The following is a 23,832-nucleotide window of genomic DNA, read 5'->3' on the forward strand; positions in this document are numbered from 1 at the left end:
AAATATTAACGTGGACAATCGGAATTAAAACACCAAACAAGTCTATATGTAATTTAATAATAAATATATTCTATTTAAAAGAAGAGGAGGTCATGATATAACATGATATTAAGTGGTGGGCCACATGTGGCCCGCGGGCCGCCAGTTTGACACCTCTGATTTTGTGCAGGTGTATCTATCAGAGCATTTACAGTATTTTGTAAAGTGATAAATACCCATGTTCATTTCATCATTACTGCCCCAGAGTATGTTATACACATGTTTTCTATAGGAAGTGTGGGATTAGCGAGATGTAAAAAGGTGAATTTTAGTTTCAGTGTCAGAGATTGTCTTCAGTGTTGTCACCTTTGACCTTCAGCTCTTTCCAGTCCGTAATCATCTCCTAAAAGGAACATTCAGTACACTCGATCCCTCTGGCTGGTTCCCTAAGTAACGTGTCCATCGCCATAGTAGTGGAAAACATGAGACAGACGTGCAGTAGGTGCAGTAAAGACAACCGCAGCAGAGAGAATCATGTTCTGTGACGAATGACACACGTGTCTCTGAATGTTTCATCATGTGCGCTTGTCTCATACATTTATTATTATTATTGAACTCAGGGAAATCCAATTTTCCATGCATTAAAAAAAATCTACACCCAAGCTACACTTCATTCTCTGCATGTCAGTCGCAACAGATCATCGTCTTTATGTCACATCCTGAGGTGAAGACAGACGGTGGAACAGTGGATGAGGAAGGCTGTGTTTGATTCCCGGCTACATTCAGGGTTTACACAGATTTACCAAAGATCAAAAAAAACGAAGCCAGCACTGCTTCAAAGTAAAGTCTCAATAATTGATGCAGATATCCGATACATCACCGATACAATACGGATATATACATATAAACACTGTGTGTAAAGGATTCTAGTGCTTCCTAAATGTTATATGCATTTGTTTTATATTAGTTCTTCTTATATGAATAAGAATATTAAAATAAATGTGTTTCCTAATATGTCCATGTCATGTGATGCAGTGACCATAACTGGCCTAGATATATTGTTGTTGTTTTTTGACTGAACAAAATGAAGTTGTACCATAGACCTATAGGACACACCTGTAGAGTTTCTCATATCATCCTGACAGATACACAGTGAAGATGTTCCAGTTCTACTGAAGTGAACTCTCCAGCATCTCCAGAAGCGGTCTGGAACCAGAAATGTGTGCAAATATTAATGCCAGAACTACTCACAGCGGGTCAGAGCTTTTAATTTGGACGACAAGGATTAAACCAATGTTAAAATGACATCAAATCCAAGGCCTGGCTGGTCAGAGCGGCCAAACTAGTAAGAGTTGAGAAATGAGACAGTTGGAGGGAAAAGGGGCAATAAGAAAAAAGTTAAGCTATCAACTCAAGTCACCCTCAGTATCAGGATTCACAGATGTGGGAGACCAAAAATTACAAAAACCGATTTCTTCTAAAATAAAAAAGGCCTTTGCCATGGAAAATGATGTGTAAAATCTATGTACATCATTCTCAGTTCATGTATGCATACAAAAGAAAATCCACATGACAAGATGTTTGTGTTCAAGTATATTCACCAACTTCATCTCTATGATTTAAGCATTCTTCTTTTTCCTCTTTTCCACATTTTTTTTTTTGAAATAAAATGCCCTTCCAAATAAAAACAAAATTCAGAAAAACCACATTTTATGTCCTACCAATACATATATACTGTATAAATACATACATAAATATATTTTACATACAACAGCCATAAATTTGAAAAGGGGATATACAGAGTAAAGTGGGAGGAGGGAGGGGGTGGACACACTACGTGTGTGTGTGTGTGTGTGTGTTTTAGCTTGAAATGTAAAATGGTTTGTCCCTTGATGATCTTCGTCAGTCATGTGTGTGTGTGTGTGTCCGTCTGTCCATGCACATACACACACACACAAACGCACATCAGAGGTCACCTCAGCTGGCCCAGTAGGGGGAGCTGCCGTAGCTGGACTTGTTGACTTGGCTCTTCTGCTGCAGGCTGCTGGACTGACCGCGCTGGCTCGGACCACCCTGACCCCACACACACACACAGAGAGGTATGAACACCTGGCAAACATCATCAACATGCTCCCAAATGTCACTTGTATCAAAACATCTTAATAAAACCAAATAATTCAACAAATGAGAGGCAACGAGGGACATCAATGGATGACTGGAGAGAAATCTGTAATCTGAAGGTCAACTCGTGCTCACATGAGAATTCAAATGGAAAGTTGCACTGAACTCCCCTCATTCCCTCTCCTCGCTCCTGTCTTTTTTATATATATATATATATATATATATATATATATATATATATATATATATATTTATAAATAAAAACTGACTAACACTACATGATATGGAGCCAGAGCAGTGTCTAAGAGACCAAGTGTTACCTGTCCATCCTGAGCTAGATGATGGTGCAGCAGCTGTGAGTGAGGTTGCTGGTGAGGCAGGATGTGGAGGAACGGGGCTGGTGCATAGCCTCCAGGGGCAGCTCCAGGGTTCAGAGGGCCCGGACCCCCCAGCGCTGATGGGAGGCTGAAGGGAGGAGGAGTCCCCGCATGGAAACCCTGCTTATCAAAAGACTGCACACAAAGAGGAAAACACTTTACAATCACATGACTTAAAGCTTTGCTGACAGGTAAATAATGTTTATTATTGTTATTCGTGTTAATTAATTCATAGATTATTCAATGGTCAATAAAGCTACTGTTAATGTCAGTAATAACTGTTCACTGAGAGTGAAAAGTCTTTAGTTTACATTTATTAAAGGTTTCTGTGTCAGTAAATTTGAACATTTGTTTACCTTAAAGTGACACCTCATTTATGTATACTAACACTAAATAATCATTAACTAAGCATACTTTACTTTTAGGAGCATTAATAAAGGTTAATAAATGTATAATGTTTATTCAGTGTTCCCGTAAACAATGAACAGTTATTACTGTGTTAACTGACGTTAACAGACCTTTATAAACCCTTAACATTATTAAACATTTATCAGTTAGTAAATGCTTATTACAGCATTAACAAATGTAAATTTAAGTACCTTTAGTGTAACTGTAACGTGTCACCGACAAAGCATTGATTTGTGTGTAAGTAAAGTGACATTTACCTGAGTCTTATTGTAAACACTTCCACTGATGTCTGGCACTCCCGAGTTACTGGACGTCACTGAGACTCCTGACAAACCATCAGCAACAACATTCATTCATACTTTGCCCAAACAATTACAAGAGCGCTACAAGCCGTTTTTAATTTTAATGCAATGACGACAGATAAGTGACGTCTACATCCAATATAGCAGCTGTCTCTAGATTCCAGCCCACACTCTGTTCAGACTCGTATTCAATCTCAAATGACATTAAGATGCATTCTGGCATTTGCCAGGCTTCAAAAATGGCTCACTCGCTAACATACTGTATGAGTGAGGGACTTATGATGATTGTTCATATCTTCTGAATATCTTCTTTACCACAGTCACACTAATCACAAATCACTGTGCCAGGATAATGTGCCATACATTTTCTCATATTGTCTCATGCCTAATACAAAGTTTATGATTCATAAAAAAAACTAATGTGTGACATTGAAAACTGTGAATACCTTTCCCTGGTCCAGTAACAGCAGATTTGGCTTGTGCCTGTGACGAGGAGTTGTAGCCTTTACTGTAATCCACTCCAGCTGGGCCTGCCGTCAGCTCCTCATACCCTGGGAGGGAAAGGAAAGGAAAGGGAAGGAAAGGAACTTTCAAAATGGAGTCAAATGGCATAAGTTGTTTTAAAAAATAAACAGAATCTCAAATGTGCACAACAACCTGAGCTGAAGGTGTGCTGGCCATAGCCGCTGGGCTGCTGCGTCTGCTGCTGGAAAGGGCTGGCTGTCGGGTTCCCCAGGCCGAGGCCCATGCTGTGCTGCTTGGCTGAAGCCGGTCCTGGGCCTCCGGGAGGAACAAACATTGTGGGGCCGTATTGGAAAGCAGCAGCACTGGGCACAGCACCGGGGTAGTAAGGCAGGCCTGTGTAGCTGTAGCCTGGAGGCAGAAAGGCCTGCTGACTGTTGTGGTGCTGTGGCTGACCCTGCGGCTGAGGCTGGGCCTGAGGAGGCTGAGGCTGGGCCTGGTTCTGGCCTTGGCTCTGGGCCTGGGCAGCCTGTTGGCCTGCCAGATTTGTTGGGGGGGCCGGGGAGGTGGAGTCATTCCTGCCAAACTTTGTGACTTCACCTGACAAAGAGATGCAATATATATATATATAATATAATAAACACTGGAATCTTTTAGAATTTTAAAACAAGGCCAGTGGAGGGCGAGGTGTTTCACCTGAGTAGGGGTTGTTGGCAAGGCCCCCGTCTCTCCCAGAGAGAGCTGCTGCTGTGGGGCCGGGGAATGTGATTCCATAGTAATCCTGCAAAGAGGGCTAAAAGGAAAAGAAAATCAGGATTACGGGGACTGTCATTGCTGCTGACTGCACTGTGCTTGCACCCTGCTCTGAGGACCAGCTTGCTTGCTCTCAAGGAACACATACTGTAGTTGTCATTGGGTGCACAGGGAAAAACTGATTTAAGCCATTTAACACAGCTCATAAAGTATTTTCGGAATGTGTTACACAGCTTCTTCCAACTGGAAACTGAAGCTTGTGTCATTTCGTAAACCTCTCACTCCCTGCACCAACGGCCAAAGAAAACAAAGACATTTTACATCACAGCACACAAGAGTTGTTAATCAGGAGGTTCAGTTAAAATTTTAATTTATTTTGTGACTTTCTGCGTCTCCATGAGCTAATAACACTTTTTTCCTCTATGAACTTTGGTGTGAGAGCGTAAAGGGTTTGAACACTTCAGTTTGCAGTTTAATGACTAAATAACGCAGTAAGTAGGTTTTATTAGGCAAATCTTTGAGAAGTGACGGCAGATGTCCACGTCTTGAGCTGATTTCATTCATTCAATTCATTTCTTCAAACAAAACAAAATCCACACAAAGAGATGAACTAACATGTGAATGATGTCTGTACTGTGATTTCAAGTTAAGATGTTTCCCATTCACAGGACTTACCATTGGCAGTCTGGACTGGAGCATATGGAGGTCTTCATAGCCATAGATCTGCTGTAGAGGAAACACAGTAACGATGTTAATTCAAAAGTCCATAACCACACATTCTTGGCTTCAAACTTTTGGACCCAAACCATTCACTCAATGTTCATGTTTTCCAAACATGGACACTCCATCTTCATGACAGCTTTAATTTTCTTTGAGGAATACAGTACATAGTAGATGCCAGTGGCCCAAATCCCTGATATAAATGTAGTGTAACATCTTCAAAAGGAGCTTTCAGACCTGTACTGACCTCTCTGGAGATTTGCTGCTACCTTATGGTCGGCAAAACTTTAACTGACCAGAAGAATCATTAGTTGGTGAGATGTCACTGGTCATTTAATAGCAAAGGGAAAAAAGACACTCTATTGGTAGCTGCATCATGTCAAAATAAAGTCTAAATCTATTGCTGAACCATATATGGCTTCAGTTTAAAAATGACATACACAGTATGTCCTTTCACGCTCATTGTAATAGTTGTGTTCTTGTTAATAGTTAATATAATGCTCTAATGTATCGCTAATTGTTCAATACTTTCACAATTCGATTCCCCAAATAATGGCCGTTAAGGATGACTTTCATCCATAACGCTGCATTACTGATAATTACATAATGGCCTCCTGCATGTCAAGCTCCACCCCCCCCCCCCCCCCCCCCTGTTTTCTCCATAGAGATGATTTCACTACTGTGAACAGTCCCACCCCGACAACGTCCCACTCATTTGTCATAAGCAAACGGCAAACTCTGACAAATGTCTGGACACAAAATGGCTCCTGACAACTGAACTTAAAAGACTGAAAAGAAAGTGGCATCACACTGGTTCTTGATCCTGAAGGACTACTTACTGGGTAGGCTGGCAGCAGCCCTCCTGGGCCCATGATATACTGGTTGGGCAGTAGAGGAGGCACTCCCTGGGACAGGTTAGGAGGGGCTTTACCTGTTAAAACAATCACAAACAATAACAACCATCAGCTTCCTGAAGAAACTAATTTATCAGTTTTTTAAGTCACTATAAAAACACTTTAGAGATCTAATTCTCAGCACAACAGAACAATATGTTTTTCTACGCTTTATAATCATTCAAAGTTGGATATATCATCCATAATAACACTTTTTGTGGTTGCTGTACAGAGACTGTACGAAGTCACATTCACATGTCCAGTGTCTGAGGTGTGAGTATGTACCAGTGGAGGAGAGCAGGGGTGCGGCCCTTGGTGCAGAGAGGTTGTTAGTGGCGATAGCTCCATTGGAGCCAAGTCCCAGTGCTGTGCTGCTGACAGCGGCAGCAGTGGCAGGAGAGTGAAGTCCAGCAATGCTGCTCATGTGGCTTCCCATGCTGTGCATGTTAGCCAGGTGGCTGATGCTACTGATGCTACTGTTGTGAGCCGAGTGGTGTGCTGAGACTGAGGGCTGTGAGGAAGTGTAGGAGCCAGAAGAGGGCGCTAGGGAGTTCAAGCTGCTGCTCTCAACACTGGTGTACTAAGGTGAGAGAGAGAGAGAGAGAGAGAGAAAGAGACTTGTTTGAATTTGAAAAACCTAGAACACACATTCTAGGGCTGACCGATGTGACCTTGAAGATTATATTCATTAAAACAAGGAGACGTTCACATGCATAAGATTATAGAACTACAAGAAGATTAAGCCTTGAGGTACTTACAGTGACGGAGCTGGGGCCCAGAGCTGAAACTGAGGAATGGCTGCTGACGTGGCTACAGAGCAAGACACAGAGGGGAGAGTGACGCTCCGCAATCATAACACAATATAGTGCACTATTTCACACAGTAGAAGAAATTCTTGCAGAATAGAAACAGATGTAAATGCAGCTGACAGCATAATCTGCAGTAGACTGAGGACTAATTATATATTTATATACATATATATATACATATATATATATATATATATATATATATATATATATATATATATATATATATGAAAATTACTATTTTAGATTAAAAGTGGGAGGAGTGCAGGCTTTAAAGAAGCATAATCAATTGAATTGTTCTTACCTGTTGAGTGAGTTGAGTTGGCTGGCTGATGGCAGGTCCTGTGCCAGGCTGGACAGAGAGGTGGAGCTGTGTGCAGGAAGCGTGGAGGCTAAGTGGGACGAGGGTGTTGGGGCACCGTTGGTGCTGATGTTCAGAGACGGAGACTCTGGCTTTGGTGTCGAGGACGCCGATGAGGCTAAGAAGGAAGAAATGTCTCATAAATCACTCAAAGTAGGAGAATAGCTGAAAAAGAGAAATCGTAGAAGACCTTTACAATTCAAGAGAAATAATCCAATCAACAAATAAACCAGTCATTGGTAACCTACTGTCTAGAGCAGCAGAGGTCCTTCCACCATTCAAACCATTCTGGGGATAAAAAAAAAAAAAAAAACAGGTCACAGCAAATTAGTGTGTATAAAAATATAAATACAGAGAATTTATATCCATATATCTATAGATATATCTATATCTATAAGCAAAAATGCACTGAAAATGTGGCTGCCAACATGGACACAAGAAAAACAGGTTTTTCACGCTTAACTAGAATCAACTGATCAAATAAAATGTACATGTGCTTAAGTCTTTGATATCTTAAACAACACTTTATGCAGGAGTTGTTGATCCACTGCTGCCTCCATCAGTAAGTTGTGCTCTTTTGTGACAAACTTATCAAAGAATTGTTTACATGCACGGTCTCCACCTATTTATGGTGAGCTGTCAGCCAAAAGTGCAGAGGTGTTCTACAGTCAGCGCCGACAGAAGTTACAGAAGAGTGTTGAGCAGTGAATCATAGAATTTAGCAGAGGCTGCGCACAGAACGATGCAGCAGTGCTCTGCTGTTAAATTACATTTTAGGGATGTCACAATACCACTTTTTTTGATACCAATAACACAAACTGGAGTATCTGCTGATGCCAACATCTGTCTGATCTGTCACTTCAGACCTTTTAAACTAAGAAGCTGTAAACAACACAATTGTACCATGTCAAGCAATTTCAAAGACATAATTCTCCAACTGTGCAACAAATATTTTTTCCCCCTAAAGAAATAAACAGCCGACAACATGACTCAGCTAAAATGCTGTTGCTGATTTGTATTTACATTTACATTCTGTGCATAGTGAAGCATGCGATATATATAGGATTTTTTAATCGTGATATCCAATCCAGTGATTTTAGTCTTTTAGTTCTTTGAAGAAAAGTGTGCAGATATGAAGGAACTAAGCCAAGAAGAGCCTAATAGATTAATAAGAGTGTTTCTACACTCAGAGAAGAACAAAGTTCACAGTGATGATGACAAATCTCAGGGCACAATGATAAACAGTGTTCAAAGACTGTTAACATTTGTTTCCCAAAACGATCACAAGACGTGTGTAGGGCGGTTGTAATGGAGGTTCAACCCCTGGAGCTGGGACGGTGTGTGTAAACCAAGCCTCAAAATAGTTTGCACTGACGTTCGCTCTCCACTGCAGCAGCTGGAGACAGCAGTAGTTAAGTGTGCGAGTGTGTGTGTGAAGCCTGCTCTGGTCACAGACAGACCATAATGTGATTTTTTTCCCCTCGTCCTCATGATGTATGACTTTCTTTACATTGCACTTGATGTGCATGGGACATAATTTGCTTTATTTGACCTTTAGAACGATATGTGCTTTCACGTCAGTTTAATAAAAAGTCGCTAGATTTGTCTCTACTGTACTTTTGAGAGCAAAATTAGCGACAAAGTCACTAAATTGGCAACTTCTCTTGGGTAAACTAACTTTGGGGTTGAGGGAAAGTTTTTTCCCGGGAAAACGAGAAAAGTTGTTGCGGTGGAAAGGGGGTTAACCTTGAATCCCTCAGGGCTAACTAATAAAACAACTACAAAGACAATGTTAACATTTTTGATCTATATCGAAATTTGAAGTCCAAGTTTCCCCTTAAAGACAACTGACCAGAAGTAAAGGAGCTGATGCTCCGTGCATATAGTCGTAAGTAGACTTTCTCTGTGAATCTTGGTGCAGGAGCGTGAGCAGTTTACAAACTTCAGTTTCATGGTGGATACAGCTGTGTAATGGCTAGATAGAGCAGGCACAGCCATGTTTTAGTGAGAGTAATTGTGAGCACAGTGCTGTCAGTGCTGACTGTGTCGGTAACCCATACAATCACACTTCAAAAAAACCTGAACTATCCTTTAAGTGGAATTCAGCTTTGGCATGAATTTCTTGTGGATGACTTCTAAATGAAACAGAGGATTCACACTCACCATGACTGGCCCTGTGGTCTCTTTACTCTGGGAAAAAGCCAGCCGCGTGTGATGGGGCATGGTCCCATCGTAACTTCCTCCTACTGTGGAGAAGGGGGAGGAGGAAGATACAGAGGCAGAGGCGTTGGAGGATGTTGAGGAGGAGGAGGGTGGATTGGTGGTGCTGGTCGTCCCTAATGAGGAGGGGGTGAGGCTGGACAAAGCCATCGAGGAGGAGTGATATACTGGGTCCGATGAGGAGAGGGGCAAAGGCAGGGTGACAGAAAGAGGGCAGCCCAGGGATTCACTGCCAAAACACAAGAATTAGGTTTATTTAGACATAAACAGTGTCATCAATAAAATTAATCACAAGTAACATAAATCACAAGTGTTTGTTTACAAAACAGCATTATGTCTTTTTATAAGCTGCAGTGTTATAAAGGTGAAGGGAAATTGTATTAATGAAGCACTTCACTTCAAAAACTGGCCCATGACCTCTTCTTCTGTGTAAACACAGCACACGTGTTGTTTTTATAATATATATAAAACAAACCCTTCCACTTTGAAATGCTGTGAAATATCCTCATGAATATCGTTGCGGCGATGATGGATTGGACTTTTTTTCATTGGGCCAGACTAGTCATTTATTGGGCCGCACATCATTTGAGTTTGAGACCTCTGATCTAAAAGGATTCGTTTTCCCACGCAAATAAATTAGGGTTTGCATTAGAAATGCAATTTAAATCTCTCTCTCACTCCCTTTGTGGATTTTTAACATAATATATGTGTTTGTTGTCTTCTCTCATGTCGTAATGTGAGAATTCTCCGGTCATTTTCACTTTCTGACACACACATTTTAAGATTCAATGTTTATAAAACGTGAACAGAAGGTGGGACACTTTTATATGTGTATGGGTTTGTGTAACACCTGGTTTTAAACTGAGATTACAGAATCTGTTTAAAAACTAATGGCTGCTGTTGTACATATTTTACATACAACACATTTGATGTATGACTTATGTACTGAACATGGTCAGCAATGACAGTCATACCTGACGGGTTTGGAGTATAAGCTAGTCTGGCTCTGTGTCACTGGTCCTGGGGCAGGCGGTGCTGGGGCGTGGGCTGGAGTGGACTCCCTGGACGCTGGACTCACGCAGTTGTCCACAACTCCAAATTCGGGCAGGGCCGACTCTGAGCCAAAGTCTAGAGCTCCAAACTGGAGGTTTAGACCGGGTACTTCAGCTGAGCCTGGCATCTCTACCGCTGTAGAGGGGATCTGTAAGCCAGGTTTCAAAATTATGACAACTCATATAATTACTGCTAATGAGTTATTCATTTAAAAATGAAATAAAAAGGTAAATGGTGGAACTGCAACCTTCTGCCCACAGCCATCCTGTCATACCTTTGATGTAGGAGGTATCCTTCGTTTCTGGCCTTTGAGCTGTGCTCGTTGTTGCTGTGGTGTACTGCCGCCCTGAGGGTCCAGCCCGGCATTGGGAGCAGGAGCTTTGACACCAGCAACAGTCATCCCTGGGCCTGCCTGTGCTGGCGTGCCGACGTGCTGGGGAGCAGGTGAAGCCGAAGCAGGGGGTGCTTGGTGTTGCAATGGCGGGCTAGACTGGCGTGCTAGAGGCAAGGAGGGGCCATTGTGCCTCTGAACCAGCTGGCTCAGCACAAGAGAGGGCTCTGGCTGCAAGCTAAACTCACCTGCACACAAACACACACAGAGGATGAGGATTTAAAGATATCTACAGTATGAGGAGAACAGTTTAACACTTTCCATTCAATCACTTACGGCTGAAATGAGAGGACAGTGAGGTACTGTTGGATTCTGAAGCCTTCATGTCCCAGCTAGAGGACGAGGGTGGAGGTACAGAAGCTCCCAGGCCTGGCAGTCGGCCCATGGAGGTGTTGCTTCCCTGGGTGCAGGCAGGAGGTGCAGCCTGGGAGGAGGGTAGCGGACCCAATCCGGGGCCCTTCAGCTGCTCCAGTATCTGAGCTCCAGCACTGGGTTGAGACCTCTTCGCCTGACCTAACTCCCCAAAGCCAGCTCCCAGAACTGATGACTGTCACAGGCATTAGAAAAGAGCGTGGTCATCAAACTTTGTGTCTGATAAAACATGGTAGATTAAATAATGACATGGGACATGATCATCCTGACCAAAATAACTGTGATTCATGAGATTGCAATAATTTCACTAATCTGCTTAAAATGTCTCAAAACACACTGAATCCCTTTACCTTACATTTTGGTGAAAAAATGTGTTTTTCTGTATCACAGATAGGAAACTGAATCTTAAATAACATAATTATGAATTAAAACTATGTTTAAGGCCTATGCAATAATGGAACATCACTAGTGTTCATTTATTGTAAGTGATTTTAATGCTTTATGTGGTGAAACTGTATATCACCCCCTTAAGGAGTGTGTATGAAAAAAACAGACTGCGACATTGAATATACCAGAGCAGCGTGTGCATAGCTGGTGCCACTGGTGGTGTTGCGGCTTGGGGGCGGCTGGTGGTGTTGGTGGTGGTGCTGGGAGTTGGTGAAGACCAGACTCTGAGGGGAGGGAGAAGAAGTAGGTGGTTCTCTTCCTCCAACCACTGGCTTCTGGAGCAGCGAGGCAAGGTCCAGACTAAAACAGGGAGAGTCAGTAAAACCATTAAAACATGCTGAAGAGCAATCAATCACATCAAATTTAAAACTTGAAACTATGACAAATATACCATCTAAAACAGAGCAATGTTTCCCTGAATGCACAAGTTAGACTGCAACAAAAGGAAAAAGGCCTGTATTATGAAGCAGAGCATTAACTGAGTTTAACCTTATATTTTCAATCAAATTTCAATTTCAACACATTAGCTGATGCTGGACCTCTAAGACCTGGTGTCACACAGGTGTCGATTTTGTATGTGACGTGCGTGGTTCTCTGCAAAAACAGACAGAGAGAAGATCTATTGATGATAATGTTGATGTTTCAGCATGAATACATAAAACTGATCCCTCTCATTATAGCTTTAAACCCCGTTTCTACGGAGTGGAACAGTTATGTACGATTTAATAAGGTACGTATTTCTTTGTGTTTCCATTAGGAATAGTACCAAAATAACCGGCACCAACCGTTCCATTCATTGGTACCCTTCTCTTGGTGTAAAAATGGTACGGTCAGCTTCCCATGGAAGTTGAGGCAAATTGTGTTTGTGATGTTGGGCTTTATAAATAAAACTGACTTGACTTCTTAGTGGAAATGCAAGCCTGACCCAGGGCTTTACTATTCCAAACCGTACTGTACCATTACAGAAACACGGCATGTGAATACATGAAAACCACAAATGTTGTATTTTTTCAGCAGCTGTGCAGATTCTCTCTCTTTTGCTCTCTCTGCATCTGAGTAAACAAATACCAAAGTCCTAATCATATTGGTGGCGTAGGGAGACGAACAAGACTCGCAGTAGACACGCAGCCATTATGAACACTGACGTTCGGCTCCAGAGCAGGTTATGTTCAAGATAACTGATCAAAACCTTGGCCCAACTACTGAGCAATGACATCACTGAACCAAAGTCATCATCCCACAGGGCCATGACCCAACGGACTAACAAGTTCAATAAAGATGATGATGACCTGATATTTTATAGATGAGTGAATGGTTTATTACACTAAATGAATACATTAGAAATAAATATTAGTCTCATTTTGTATTCCTGAATTTCTGTCAGTGCAGCTCAGAACAACATAAGGAGAAACATGGGATGTGATGTGAATCAGTTATTCATGATTAAAAAGATTCACACGTTAACAACTACTGCACAAAGGACATTTCCTTCACATACTGTATCATGCTGTATAAAGTAACACTAACTATGTCCTAGGTTTGCTGTGCTTGCTCAGTGGTACAGGCCTCGGGGGATGTGTATATTATAAACATACCTTTGCCCGGGTGTGATGTGGTTCTCAGCAGCAGGTGCACACGAGGAGGTGAACACTTTAGTCTCAGAGAGCTGCATACACAAGAGACACAGCTGTTACACAAAAAAACTTTTTAAAGACTTGTGCAGGAAACCGTTCGAGCGTTAAGGTTAACTCACACTAACATCCTCATTCCAGTCCTCAGCTGCCCAGTCTTCCAAGGTACTCCTCCAGGCAACTACAACACAATCACTATGTCAATTCACATACAGATAAAACAAAGGTTACATCATATTCAAGCCCCAAAAATGGAGACATTTGAAACAAGTCCAGCCATGGTTTTGTTGTTTTGGAGCTACATTTTAGTCTGAAGTACAGAAACAGTCTACAAGGTATTTTGCGCACACAAACAGTGTAGCAACATGTCTACAGTTAATCCCATGTCTGGGTTTGTGAGGTTCAGAAATGCCCCATTAATTTAAGATAAACCTCCAAAATTCCAAGTTCTGACAACCAATTGTAATTCACTATTAGTATGGATTCAGAAACTGCTGTTCCAGAACTGAAGCATTCATCTCAACACTGTTTGTGTGGATGGAGTAGAATACTTCAACAAACTGCAGGATGCTTGGAGCTTTAGAGCATTTTGAATAAAATAAATATCCCATCCAGATCTGCTCACTGCAACACACAGAAAATCCCTGCACATACTGTCACACTGTCACCTGTATACGCTCTTATATCATACACTGTAGACCGTCATATCGATTTAGTAGTTACAGTACTCCAGCAGGACTCCAGAGCAGGCAAAGGTCCTAGTCATCAGAGAGATGACAAAACTACAAAAATACCAGGGAACAAGCTAATGTTACAGTTATTATGTATTATGGATGATTTTTGAAGGAGCTACTGTGGATGTTAAATATTATAACATACACAGACAGAGATCACAAGACAGTGGAGTAACAAAGTAACATTGACCTAAACAATCGTTTCTTGAACAATCTGACAACATTTTCATATTGTCAGTTTAAATAGCTATATCACAGACTTGGATAACGGATAAGAGTGGAGACTTTGAATGAATTGGATATGAATTCCTTCATTGAGATAGGAGAAAAAAAAAGGGGGGGGGGGGCACTGTAAATTGACAAAAACCTAAAATACAAAAGAGTGTGAAGGATGATGAAGTGACGGAATGAATAACGGTTGAAATTTGCATGGAAAGAAAGGAAACATAATTAGTTGCATTAATAGAACACCGGGATCCAAGATTGACATTTTTAACAACAGCATTGAGGGGTTATTTACTTAGAATTTAAAGCAGAAAGTGATGTTTATTTATGGAGACTTTAATATAGACTTGCTAAATCCTAATCTCAATAAAAGCATGGGTCGTCCTACTTTTTAAAATCATATTTATCATATGTTTTGCCTACTAATTCCTTCTGTTGCTATTACTAACTATTAATATTTTTTTATCTTTTATCATATTTTGCTGCTATGTCAATCTTGATGTCTCCAATGAGGCATCAATGAATGTACTTATCTTATCATAAGTCATGCTAGAGCTCACCTGTCCCATCTGTACCGGTGTTGGCCACTGTGTCCCAAGCCTCAGTTTGTGTGCTCCCTGTTCCAGCCTCTGAGGTATAGTCGGCAGGATTGAAAGTCCTGATGAAAATCCATAGAGTAATACGGTAAATAGTTAAAATCACAAATGAGCAGATGTCCTTAATAAACAGTCTGGTTTTATGACAGTGTGTGACTGTGTGTGTGTTTCTTGTTGTCATACCCCATGCCCTGGGCAGAGAAGCGTTTCCCTGGTGGTGCTCTGCCTCTGCCTCCAGCTCCTGAAAACCATCCATACAAAAGTCTATACCATAACAAGTGTTTGACTTGCTGACAGCATGTTAAAGTGCATCTGCTGACCTCTGCCACCTCTGACCCTGCGACCTCGATCTGAACTTCTGTCCACGAGCGTCACCTCCACACCATTCTCTTCTGGACGCACTGTGAGTGAACACACACATTAAATTCTACACTAGATTCTTATTTGTATCATGGCAGCTTTCAGTATAGTATATGCACGGATGTAAAGTCTATAGTCCTCCCTACCCTGTCGGTTGCGTGTGCCTCCCTTGCCCTTGCGGTTGGTAGCTGCACGGCCTTTGCTCGCCTCCCTCTCTCCTTTCTTCTCCCTGTTCTCCTTGTTCTCTTTGCTCTCTGATGGAGCCTCCTTTACCAGTGGCTTCTTCTTCCCCACTGTCTCCCATGAAGTCTAAACACAGTAGAGAAATATCATCAGCGATGAAAACAAGTACATACATAATGCAGAACAAGATTCATTGCAGTTGAAATTTCTAGCTGGCAGAAAAAAGAAAATCTTGTAGCAAAACAGGCAGAGTAGCTTCAATATTCAAACATACTGTATTAAAATGTAAACTTTGGCTGGGTTTGGAATAATAAAAGAGGTTATAACATAAGTGTTCTGCCTTCTTGACCAAGTCACTCTTGAAAAAGAGATTTTTTTTCACAATGCGGCTTTTACCTGGTTAAATAAAAAAAGTCCATGAAGTGAGTGAGCGCCATAAAAACAGCTGATTATCGCTCACATTCTGTCCAGGGGCCTCATTTATAGAGGGACGCCTGAAAGGTTGGCGCACGTACAAAACACAGGATTTGCTTACGCAAAAAAATATTCTGATTTATAAAACCATGCGCACACACATCACACATCACACACCAGTTTCTCTTTATAAATCACAATCAACTGGTAACGCGGTGCAGCTTTCGCCCACACTTACCCATAGTCAGAAAAACGCCCAGGATTAATATTCACTGACCCGTAATGACCGGATAATCATAGAGTGGCAAATGCTGTAAATGCAGAAGGTCAATGTTGCTGCTCCACAACAGTGCACACTTAAGTCCCACTCATCCATGCACTGTGGGCTCAAATAAAATTGAACTGAATTGAATTGAATACCTGAGAATACATCTCTCACACAAAAGTATCTCATAACTACAGAATTTATTTAAAAATCTATTTTGCAATAACCGATATCTTGTATTCATTTGTTTATCTGGGTGTGTGTGTATGAAAGAAATAGTTTATTTGTTCAAAATCTTGTGGTAAGCAGTAATAATTTAATTTAATTTTACAACAGTATCTGCTTATTCATCCTTCTTCCATCAGAGTGGCAGTTTCTCCTCTCTCCCATAAATGTGCATACGCATGGGTCAGTGTTTCCGTAAAGGACTGCACGTTTCCCGTCGAGCTTGTGTTTTATAAATCCCAATCATTGCCTACGCAAGCTTTATAAATGAGGCCCCTGACCTCCAGCCTCTACTTGCCATCTGTGTCAGCTGGTATTCTTCAGAAATGTTGGGATAGTCACCATCCAAACACACAGGCAGAACAACACCCGTGTGTTTGCCAGACAGTTGGTCGCCTGTTTGACTCAACACACCCAGAGAGCAGAGGAGGCAAAGATGTAATGCACAATGGTGTGCCTTCAAGCTATAAGTGCCTCATGTTAGAAGGAGCAAACGGACAAACTGCTGTGGCAGACATAACCCAGATTAGGCAAGTGACGACATTTCATGTCCAAATTATTCCATTATGCCAGTATAATCTATGGTGCTGTTAACAGGCTCATGACAGACTCTGTAATCTCATTCCCATTTACTCTTAGGCCTTGTTTAGACTGCCGCCCAAATCGGATTTATAAGCATATCCCATCAGAATCTGCTCTTCCTCGACTCTTCACATTATATACTGTATTGCAAGAGACTCGATCTGTGTGTGTCCACCTTGACAATGCCTAGTGTAGTCTCCCACATGGATTTCTATAGTTACAGTCCATGCCCAGAAAAACAAGTAGTCTAAACAAAATAAACAAGTCTGTGCCCATTTCTCTCCCCAATGGTTATATGAAGACGCAGCACAAACTTCCTAGGTGTCAGGAAAACTTCGCCAGGCTTAATATTAAACAGCATTGGGCTCTGGTTCAGTTTGGATACAATAAACAGAAACTGTGTTCTGCCATTCAAGTCAAAGAATTGTATTGATAATGTTTGAAATAGAAATAATAAAGAGAAAGTAAATGATGTCACAGTAGGTGGCATTTTAAAGCTGAATTTTAGTGAAAAACTCTCGCTCACCATGTCTGAAGTGCTCTCGAGGAGGAAGTTGATGGCTCTGCTAACATCCTCATTGCAGTCATGGAGCGCTACCATGCACTCGTCCTGGTTCTTCCCAGTCACCTCCATCAGCTGGGGAAACACACACACACACAATAAGATTCCTCAAATGTCAACTAGGGATGGACATTTCTAGAAAAAAAACATATACGAAATATTCAATGGTATTATTTATCGAATACTCCCAACTCCAGGACATGAGAGCTAGCAAACGTAATGCAGGGCTAACATCATGATGAGCTAAAGGTAGCAGCTAATGAGATGCATTCAAGAAACCTCGTAAATTTCATCACTTCTGTAAACACACATGAAGTCCATTAATTAAATGTGTGCGGATTTATTTTGCTTAATATATAACTGATAGTCACAATAACTGATTGTCTTTTAATAATCAAATACTCATACCCATCCCTTAACTTCGTTCCTGTGTGAAATAAATCTAAGATTCTTCACAAACGCACTTTTTGATTGATGATTCCCAAACCTTGAAATGATTTGTCAAAATTGTCAAATCATTTTAGCCACAATACAAAATTATTCAACAACATACTGAAAACTGAAAATATTCACATTCAAGAAGCTGAAAAATAGAAAAACCCACTGAAACCAATGAATCCATTATCAAAATAGCTGTCAATTAATTTAGTAATCGATTACCTTATTCATTGTTGCAGCCCTAGTTATAGGGTCATTATAATTGACGCCCTGGTCTTGGCTAAGTTTCTATGCCAGTAGTCAATTTCATTATTTACAATTTCATTGTGAGATGAAGAAAAAAAAAGTCCAAAGTGTTCCTCACCTGGTTGACTTTATCCTCAAAGTCAGCATCATTCTTGTCATAAATCACCTGGGCTAGCCGGATCTGCTCTGCGGTAGCCTTCAAAGACATACACAACATGAAATGATGACCAGGTAAGATTTTGGTTAACAGAAAAAAATATGTATGTAAAATGTATTGTAACTTAAGTACTGACCTAGATTTCATTCACTAAAATATATAATATATAACAAAAATGCAGCAGGTCCTTCTTTCTGCTGACAAGATGGTGATGATATCCAAAATCTAGGATATCTTGTCTCATGTCACGATATAGATATCAATATATCGCCCAGCCCTATTTTTTTATAATGATGTGGTTGTAGCATCTCACCTGTATCTGTTTCTGTGGTTGTGATGTGTGAGTGGCAGCGGGCGGAGCCTTTTCCCGAGGGCCCCGGGCCTTGTCGCCACCCAGCAAGCTCATCATATACAGTATATACAAAACTCTGTATGTACAAAATAGAAAAATCTGCAAATAAAAAAAGACATATGGAGGAAACATAAGTGAGATGCACCAAAGGTTCCTAAATGCATAGATTACATAAATAGTTTTCCTTCACAGTAAGTCAATAAACAAAGTAAATAAATAATACCAGCAGTGTGTGTCGATAAGAGTAACATAGAGCAACATTTTAGATTTTCGACTCACAAGCTCTACAGTTGCCGGGTGTAATTGCAATGTCGTAAATAACACTCAGACACAGCGACACGCCTCCTCCACTGCTCCTCAGATCAGCACAACGTTACAGAGAACAGTCCAGGACCTCATGATTTATTGACAATCTTATTCATGTAATCTATGAAAATGATTTATGCTCATTTAAAATGCTCATTGAAAATGTTCAAAGTAAAGCAATATCAAACATGAAGTGTCCTATCCTCCCATGTTTGACTGCGTATCATTATTGCACAATCATGAATGCTGCCCCTGTGTATAGACTGTAAGACATACAGGTGGCCTGCTGATGCAATGGCTTTGCTGAAAATCTAGGTCAATGAAGGAGAGCAGCCCAGTGTCCTCTTACAAATAGCACAGACCACAGTGGGTGTGAAGCAGAACAAACACTACACACCCTGAATTCCACATCCCCTCGAGTAGATTCTGGCAGAACTATTACATATGCACAGTTGGCACACCCACATACTTGCAGTACAATGCTGAGGTCTCCACAGAGTTTGACAGTGAAACCCTGTACAATGTGTACTTTACTGTAAATAGACTGCAACACTGCATAAAAAACACATTGTTTACTGTCAGCAGCAGGTCCACATGCCTCTCTCTGCGTTTGTCAGTACAGCAGCATTTTCTCTTCCTCTCGGTCACATGTGCACTCACACACAGATAGAAAGCGGACGCGTCTGTACAATTAAACTCGTTAAAACCATCATTTTGTTCTAATAAATCAGTTTCATATTTGTAAAACCTTCCTAAAGGCCATAAAATATGCTACTGTCAGGGAATGTTAAAAGTTTATGAGAAATGTGAATGACTTGAGGTGATGGGGTGTTTACATTTTTTTAAATATTACGACAGATTTATTTGTCGTATTATCAAACTTATTGACGATATATTAACGAGCTGTGTGGATTCATTGAGGTGAGGAGACTGACATGTTGCACTTTATCACTTTGTTCAGTCCCAGACATCGTGACACGGAGCAGGCGACAGTATGGACTGTGGAGCTGTGACCATGTGATGCACTGAGACCTGCGCTCACTTCACCACTGACACCCAGGGAGGACTTTTATGTCATTATTTCCTTGCACAATAATATATAAAACCCCTGAGTTATGTGAAAGAAAACACAGACAATAAAACCGTGGAAATATTTAAAATGTGTTGACCTGTTATTACATACAAGTTTGATGATGTCAAATAAACATACAGTTAAAGGGAAAATGTTCCACAATGTACACACTGTGTATTTTTCATAGCTTTTTGCAGTTTACAGCATCTTTGATATATTATTACAGTATGTATCCGTGAAATGACGAGCTGAGACGGAGATTACAAATATACTAAATACTAAATGTAACTTTGTAAAAATACCATTAATCAAAATATTTTATATTAAATGCTCTAATGTCATAGTAAACACTGACAGCAGCAGCTTACAAATGGATTGAACCCTTATGAAATCCCCAGTGCAGAGTGGAGCAGTGATCAGCCTGTTCCATGGAAGAAAGCTCCATATGAACACTGTGATGAACTCAGTCTGTTGTCGATTTTTTTCCCCTGAAGCTTTAAATTAAGACCTGCCCATTTACAAACTTCAAAAAAGGTTCTTAACCAAAATGTACATTGACTTCAGTGTCTTTAGGAGCTAAATCACAATTATTTGGTCAAGTTTATCATGATATGAAATGAAAACACTCAATTATAAAGTGACTGCTTAACACAATAATGCCACATCCTGAAATTCAATTTGTGCAGCAACCATTATGTTTGTTTTTTTAATACTGAATGTAAGGTAAACTACAGTTGTCCCCACTGAACCGTTTGTTTTAAGTCAGAGAACAATAGCGACCCAGCTACAGAGGCTGCGTGACGCGGACAAAAGCTCTGCTGCCATTGGCTGCTGCCTGGAACAAAGCTAACTCATGCAAAGAGATGGAGTAGCTTTAAAAGCAAAAACAGTTTTAAAAACATGACACACATTCATTTGTTTTATAAAAGAGAAAAATGCAACAAAGGCTGCTTTTACAATAGATACTCTATACATTTGTTCTTTTTAAACGGCATTTAAAAAAAACTGCGCGGCTCGACAGCTCTGACACAAACAACAACAAAACACTCCGTGACTGTGAACATGTTCGTCACACAGACACGAGCGAGCCAATTGCGGTGCAACTACACACATTTGCATCTTCCAAAATGTCAGTGAACGACGATGTTTAGTGACCGCAGTTTGTTTTAATAATGAAGCGATTATTTTGAATCAGTGCTAACATTAGCCGTTAGCTATGATGTTAGCCGACTTCAATAATTGTGACTCCATTTAGGAATAATTGTTAGCGTTCATTAGGACACTTATATTTGCCAGAGAGCGTCGTTTTCAACAACAGTGACCGACATTGTGTGGTGGAAACTCGGCTCCCCTTTGTCCTCGCTAGCGCCAACTGAAGTTAGCCATCTCCATGCTAATCCTCACACTGCTGTGTAAACCAACGATGCAGTGGGGATGAAGCGAGCTAACAATGCTATCTAAATCTGGTCTGAGTTGATAACCAGCAACCGGCCCCAATGTGCTGCTTGAATCTGTGTGTAAATGTGTGAGTTCCGTGATTTTGAAGACAGTGACAGTTAAATGAAAGCAGCAGCTGCACCAACGGAGCGGTGTCAGATGTGGAGAAAGGGCCTCGCAGCGGAGCACAATCCCATTCCGACATTGCTCGTCGGGAAACAAGAGACAACAGGAAAATTGCGAAAGACATCCCTCAGAACGGCGCGTCAGCACAGCGGCCAAGTCAGCGCCCAACCGACACAACGACAGCGCACACAAGTACGCGGTTTAAACACACAGAATAACAAGCTACAGTGGAAAAGAGGGAAAGAAGAAGGGTGTTTTTATTACCTGCTCTCACGCGTCAATCGCCAGCAGCAGACAGGGTGGTCACGTGACGCTCGTTGCTGCGGTGGATGCTCCGCTCGGCTCGGCTCAGCTCAGCTTTGCTCAGTCCTCCTCCAGGGTCACAACTTCTTCTCCACATTAAAGCTCACACCTCGTTAAATCCCATGAAGCAGCTGAGTTGTAATGCTGCAAATATGTGTTATTTGTTAAACAGTTATAGTGCTGCTACATGACCAAGGACGGAGTACTGAGCCCAGGTCCAGGGGCCCAAGGATTCAGGATTCAGGGGCCCCTGAAGCCCAAGCCTTTGCGCCTCTATCCAAACAAATACAATGACATTCATCCCTGTATATATTTTCTCAAAAACGTTTTAATGGCTTTCAGACAGGAGAAAGAAAACTATCAAATCCATTTCCCCCAACAAAATCGCACCGTCACCCACTCACACTGGGGTGGGCATAAGTAAAAGAGGGAAAAAAAATAAGTCAATAAAAAATATTATGCTGTGTCGATGTAGTCTAAAATTGAAGACTATCAAGACTCACATTTTATGCAATCATCTTCTGTATCCACCTATGGTGAGTGGGTGGAGAGGCATGGGTCCATTTCAGTAGAATAAGGAGAGTGGTGAAAGGGGAATCACATGAAAAGATTTGGGTGTTTCCAGAGTGGTTATAATGCCAAAAAAAGGCCAGTCATAGGGGCAGCAGCTACAATCACAGCCAGAGCACAGAGTTTTGTTCACAGTGGGCATGTCCACAGTGTGTGAAGGTACCTATTACATGCTTCACAGTGATCTGGGTATATCTTAGCAAGCCTAGTCATCCCAATATTTGAATGGGGCCATGAAGCCAAACAACACTGGTGATATCTTAATAAGGCCCCTCAATCACGTTATTCAACCCTGAGATCTGAAAGGGGTCAATCTCAATATTATTGTCATTATTATTATTATTGTTCACTTCATTGATGTATCATGAGGTATTGTGTCCTCACCTGCCTATATTAATGCACATGGCTATCATCAATCAGCACACGCAGTCAAATGAATATGGACTTAAATGTGAATTTAAACATTTATTTAATGAAATTAATAAATTAATGATATTTTACTTCCCCTACTCAAAAAACAATGCTTCTGTAGTCAAACCGATACTCGGTATCAGTCTGATCCTGGTCAAAATCACTGTATGGGATATCGGACAGATAAAATCTGATACAAGCAAAGAATCCTACATATATCATGTTTCACTAGACACAGGCTGTAAAAATATTAATTAAAATCAGCAACAGCATTTTAGCTGAGTCGTGTTGTGGGCTGTTTATTTTATTCTCTTTATGGAAGTATACAGTGTTCTCAGTATTGGAACAGTGAGGCCAATTTTGACATCAAAGATGAATATGAGACAAAAGATGAACATTTCCACTTTTACTTCGAGGTATTTACACCTGGATCTGATACACAACACAGAAGATAGCACCTTTTGTTTGAACCCACCCATTTTTCATGTGAGCAAAAGTATTAGAACAGATACTGACATCACCAAACTGGCATTCTTCTGCTGTGGTAGGTCAAATGTCTGCTCTATAGGGTTTAAGTGTGGTATTGACTTGGCCATTTTAAAATCTTCTGATCAACCCCTTTGTATGTTTGGGCTTGTTATCTTGCTGCATGATGTAGGACCTCCCAATCATCTTCAAATTGGCAGACACAATGTTTCTGTAGACTTCTGAGTTCATGGTGCTGCTGCCATCATGCGTTACATCATTAATGAAGATTAATGAGCCCATGCCAGAATAAGCCATCATGACATGACCTCCACCGTGTTTCACAGATGAGCTTGTATGTTTGGGATCATGAGCATGATCATGAGGTGGGTTCAAACAAAAGGTGCTATCTTCTAAGTTGTAAATACCTGGAAGTAAACGCTGAAATTTTCAACCCAAATGTTTTCAGTCTATGGAAAAAATAAAGGAATTGGCCTCACTGTG

At 41.0% G+C, this 23,832-nt stretch overlaps 1 protein-coding gene across 2 annotated transcripts; it reads right to left on the reverse strand.

Annotated features, from left to right (window-relative positions):
* Nucleotides 1-1,231: 1,231 nt before the first annotated feature.
* ubap2a (ubiquitin associated protein 2a) lies at nucleotides 1,232-21,970 on the reverse strand. Of its 2 annotated transcripts, none has more exons than XM_058631330.1 (27): nucleotides 21,844-21,970; nucleotides 18,600-18,737; nucleotides 18,248-18,325; nucleotides 17,410-17,520; nucleotides 15,361-15,523; nucleotides 15,175-15,255; nucleotides 15,038-15,095; nucleotides 14,819-14,916; nucleotides 13,422-13,480; nucleotides 13,264-13,334; nucleotides 11,794-11,968; nucleotides 11,126-11,396; nucleotides 10,733-11,037; nucleotides 10,380-10,606; nucleotides 9,349-9,634; nucleotides 7,434-7,473; nucleotides 7,129-7,303; nucleotides 6,774-6,825; nucleotides 6,301-6,595; nucleotides 5,962-6,053; nucleotides 5,078-5,128; nucleotides 4,346-4,442; nucleotides 3,842-4,249; nucleotides 3,634-3,738; nucleotides 3,143-3,210; nucleotides 2,421-2,612; nucleotides 1,232-2,052 (listed from the first exon to the last, which is right to left on the reverse strand). In XM_058631330.1, the coding sequence occupies exons 2-27, from the start codon at nucleotides 18,693-18,695 to the stop codon at nucleotides 1,957-1,959; spliced, it is 3,750 nt and encodes a 1,249-aa protein (XP_058487313.1). In that variant the 5' UTR covers nucleotides 18,696-18,737; nucleotides 21,844-21,970; the 3' UTR covers nucleotides 1,232-1,956. The 2 variants fall into 2 exon arrangements, with proteins under 2 accessions (XP_058487313.1, XP_058487314.1); XM_058631331.1 differs by having other exon boundaries at nucleotides 3,845-4,249; nucleotides 21,844-21,969.
* Between the last annotated feature and the right edge of the window lie 1,862 nt (nucleotides 21,971-23,832).

The sequence above is a fragment of the Solea solea genome, chromosome 6, assembly GCF_958295425.1.
Source record: "Solea solea chromosome 6, fSolSol10.1, whole genome shotgun sequence".
NCBI classification, from domain to species: domain Eukaryota; kingdom Metazoa; phylum Chordata; class Actinopteri; order Pleuronectiformes; family Soleidae; genus Solea; species Solea solea.

Excerpts from the sequence above, each read along its gene's own strand:
- ubap2a (XM_058631330.1), bottom strand. The coding sequence starts at position 18,695 with ATGATGAGCTTGCTGGGTGGCGACAAGGCCCGGGGCCCTCGGGAAAAG. Across the intron at positions 15,096-15,174 it reads CAGGGTCAGAGGTGGCAGAG|GAGCTGGAGGCAGAGGCAGA; the intron begins GTCAGCAGATGC and ends GATGGTTTTCAG. Across the intron at positions 6,826-7,128 it reads CAACTCAACTCACTCAACAG|CCACGTCAGCAGCCATTCCT; the intron begins GTAAGAACAATT and ends CTTGCTCTGTAG.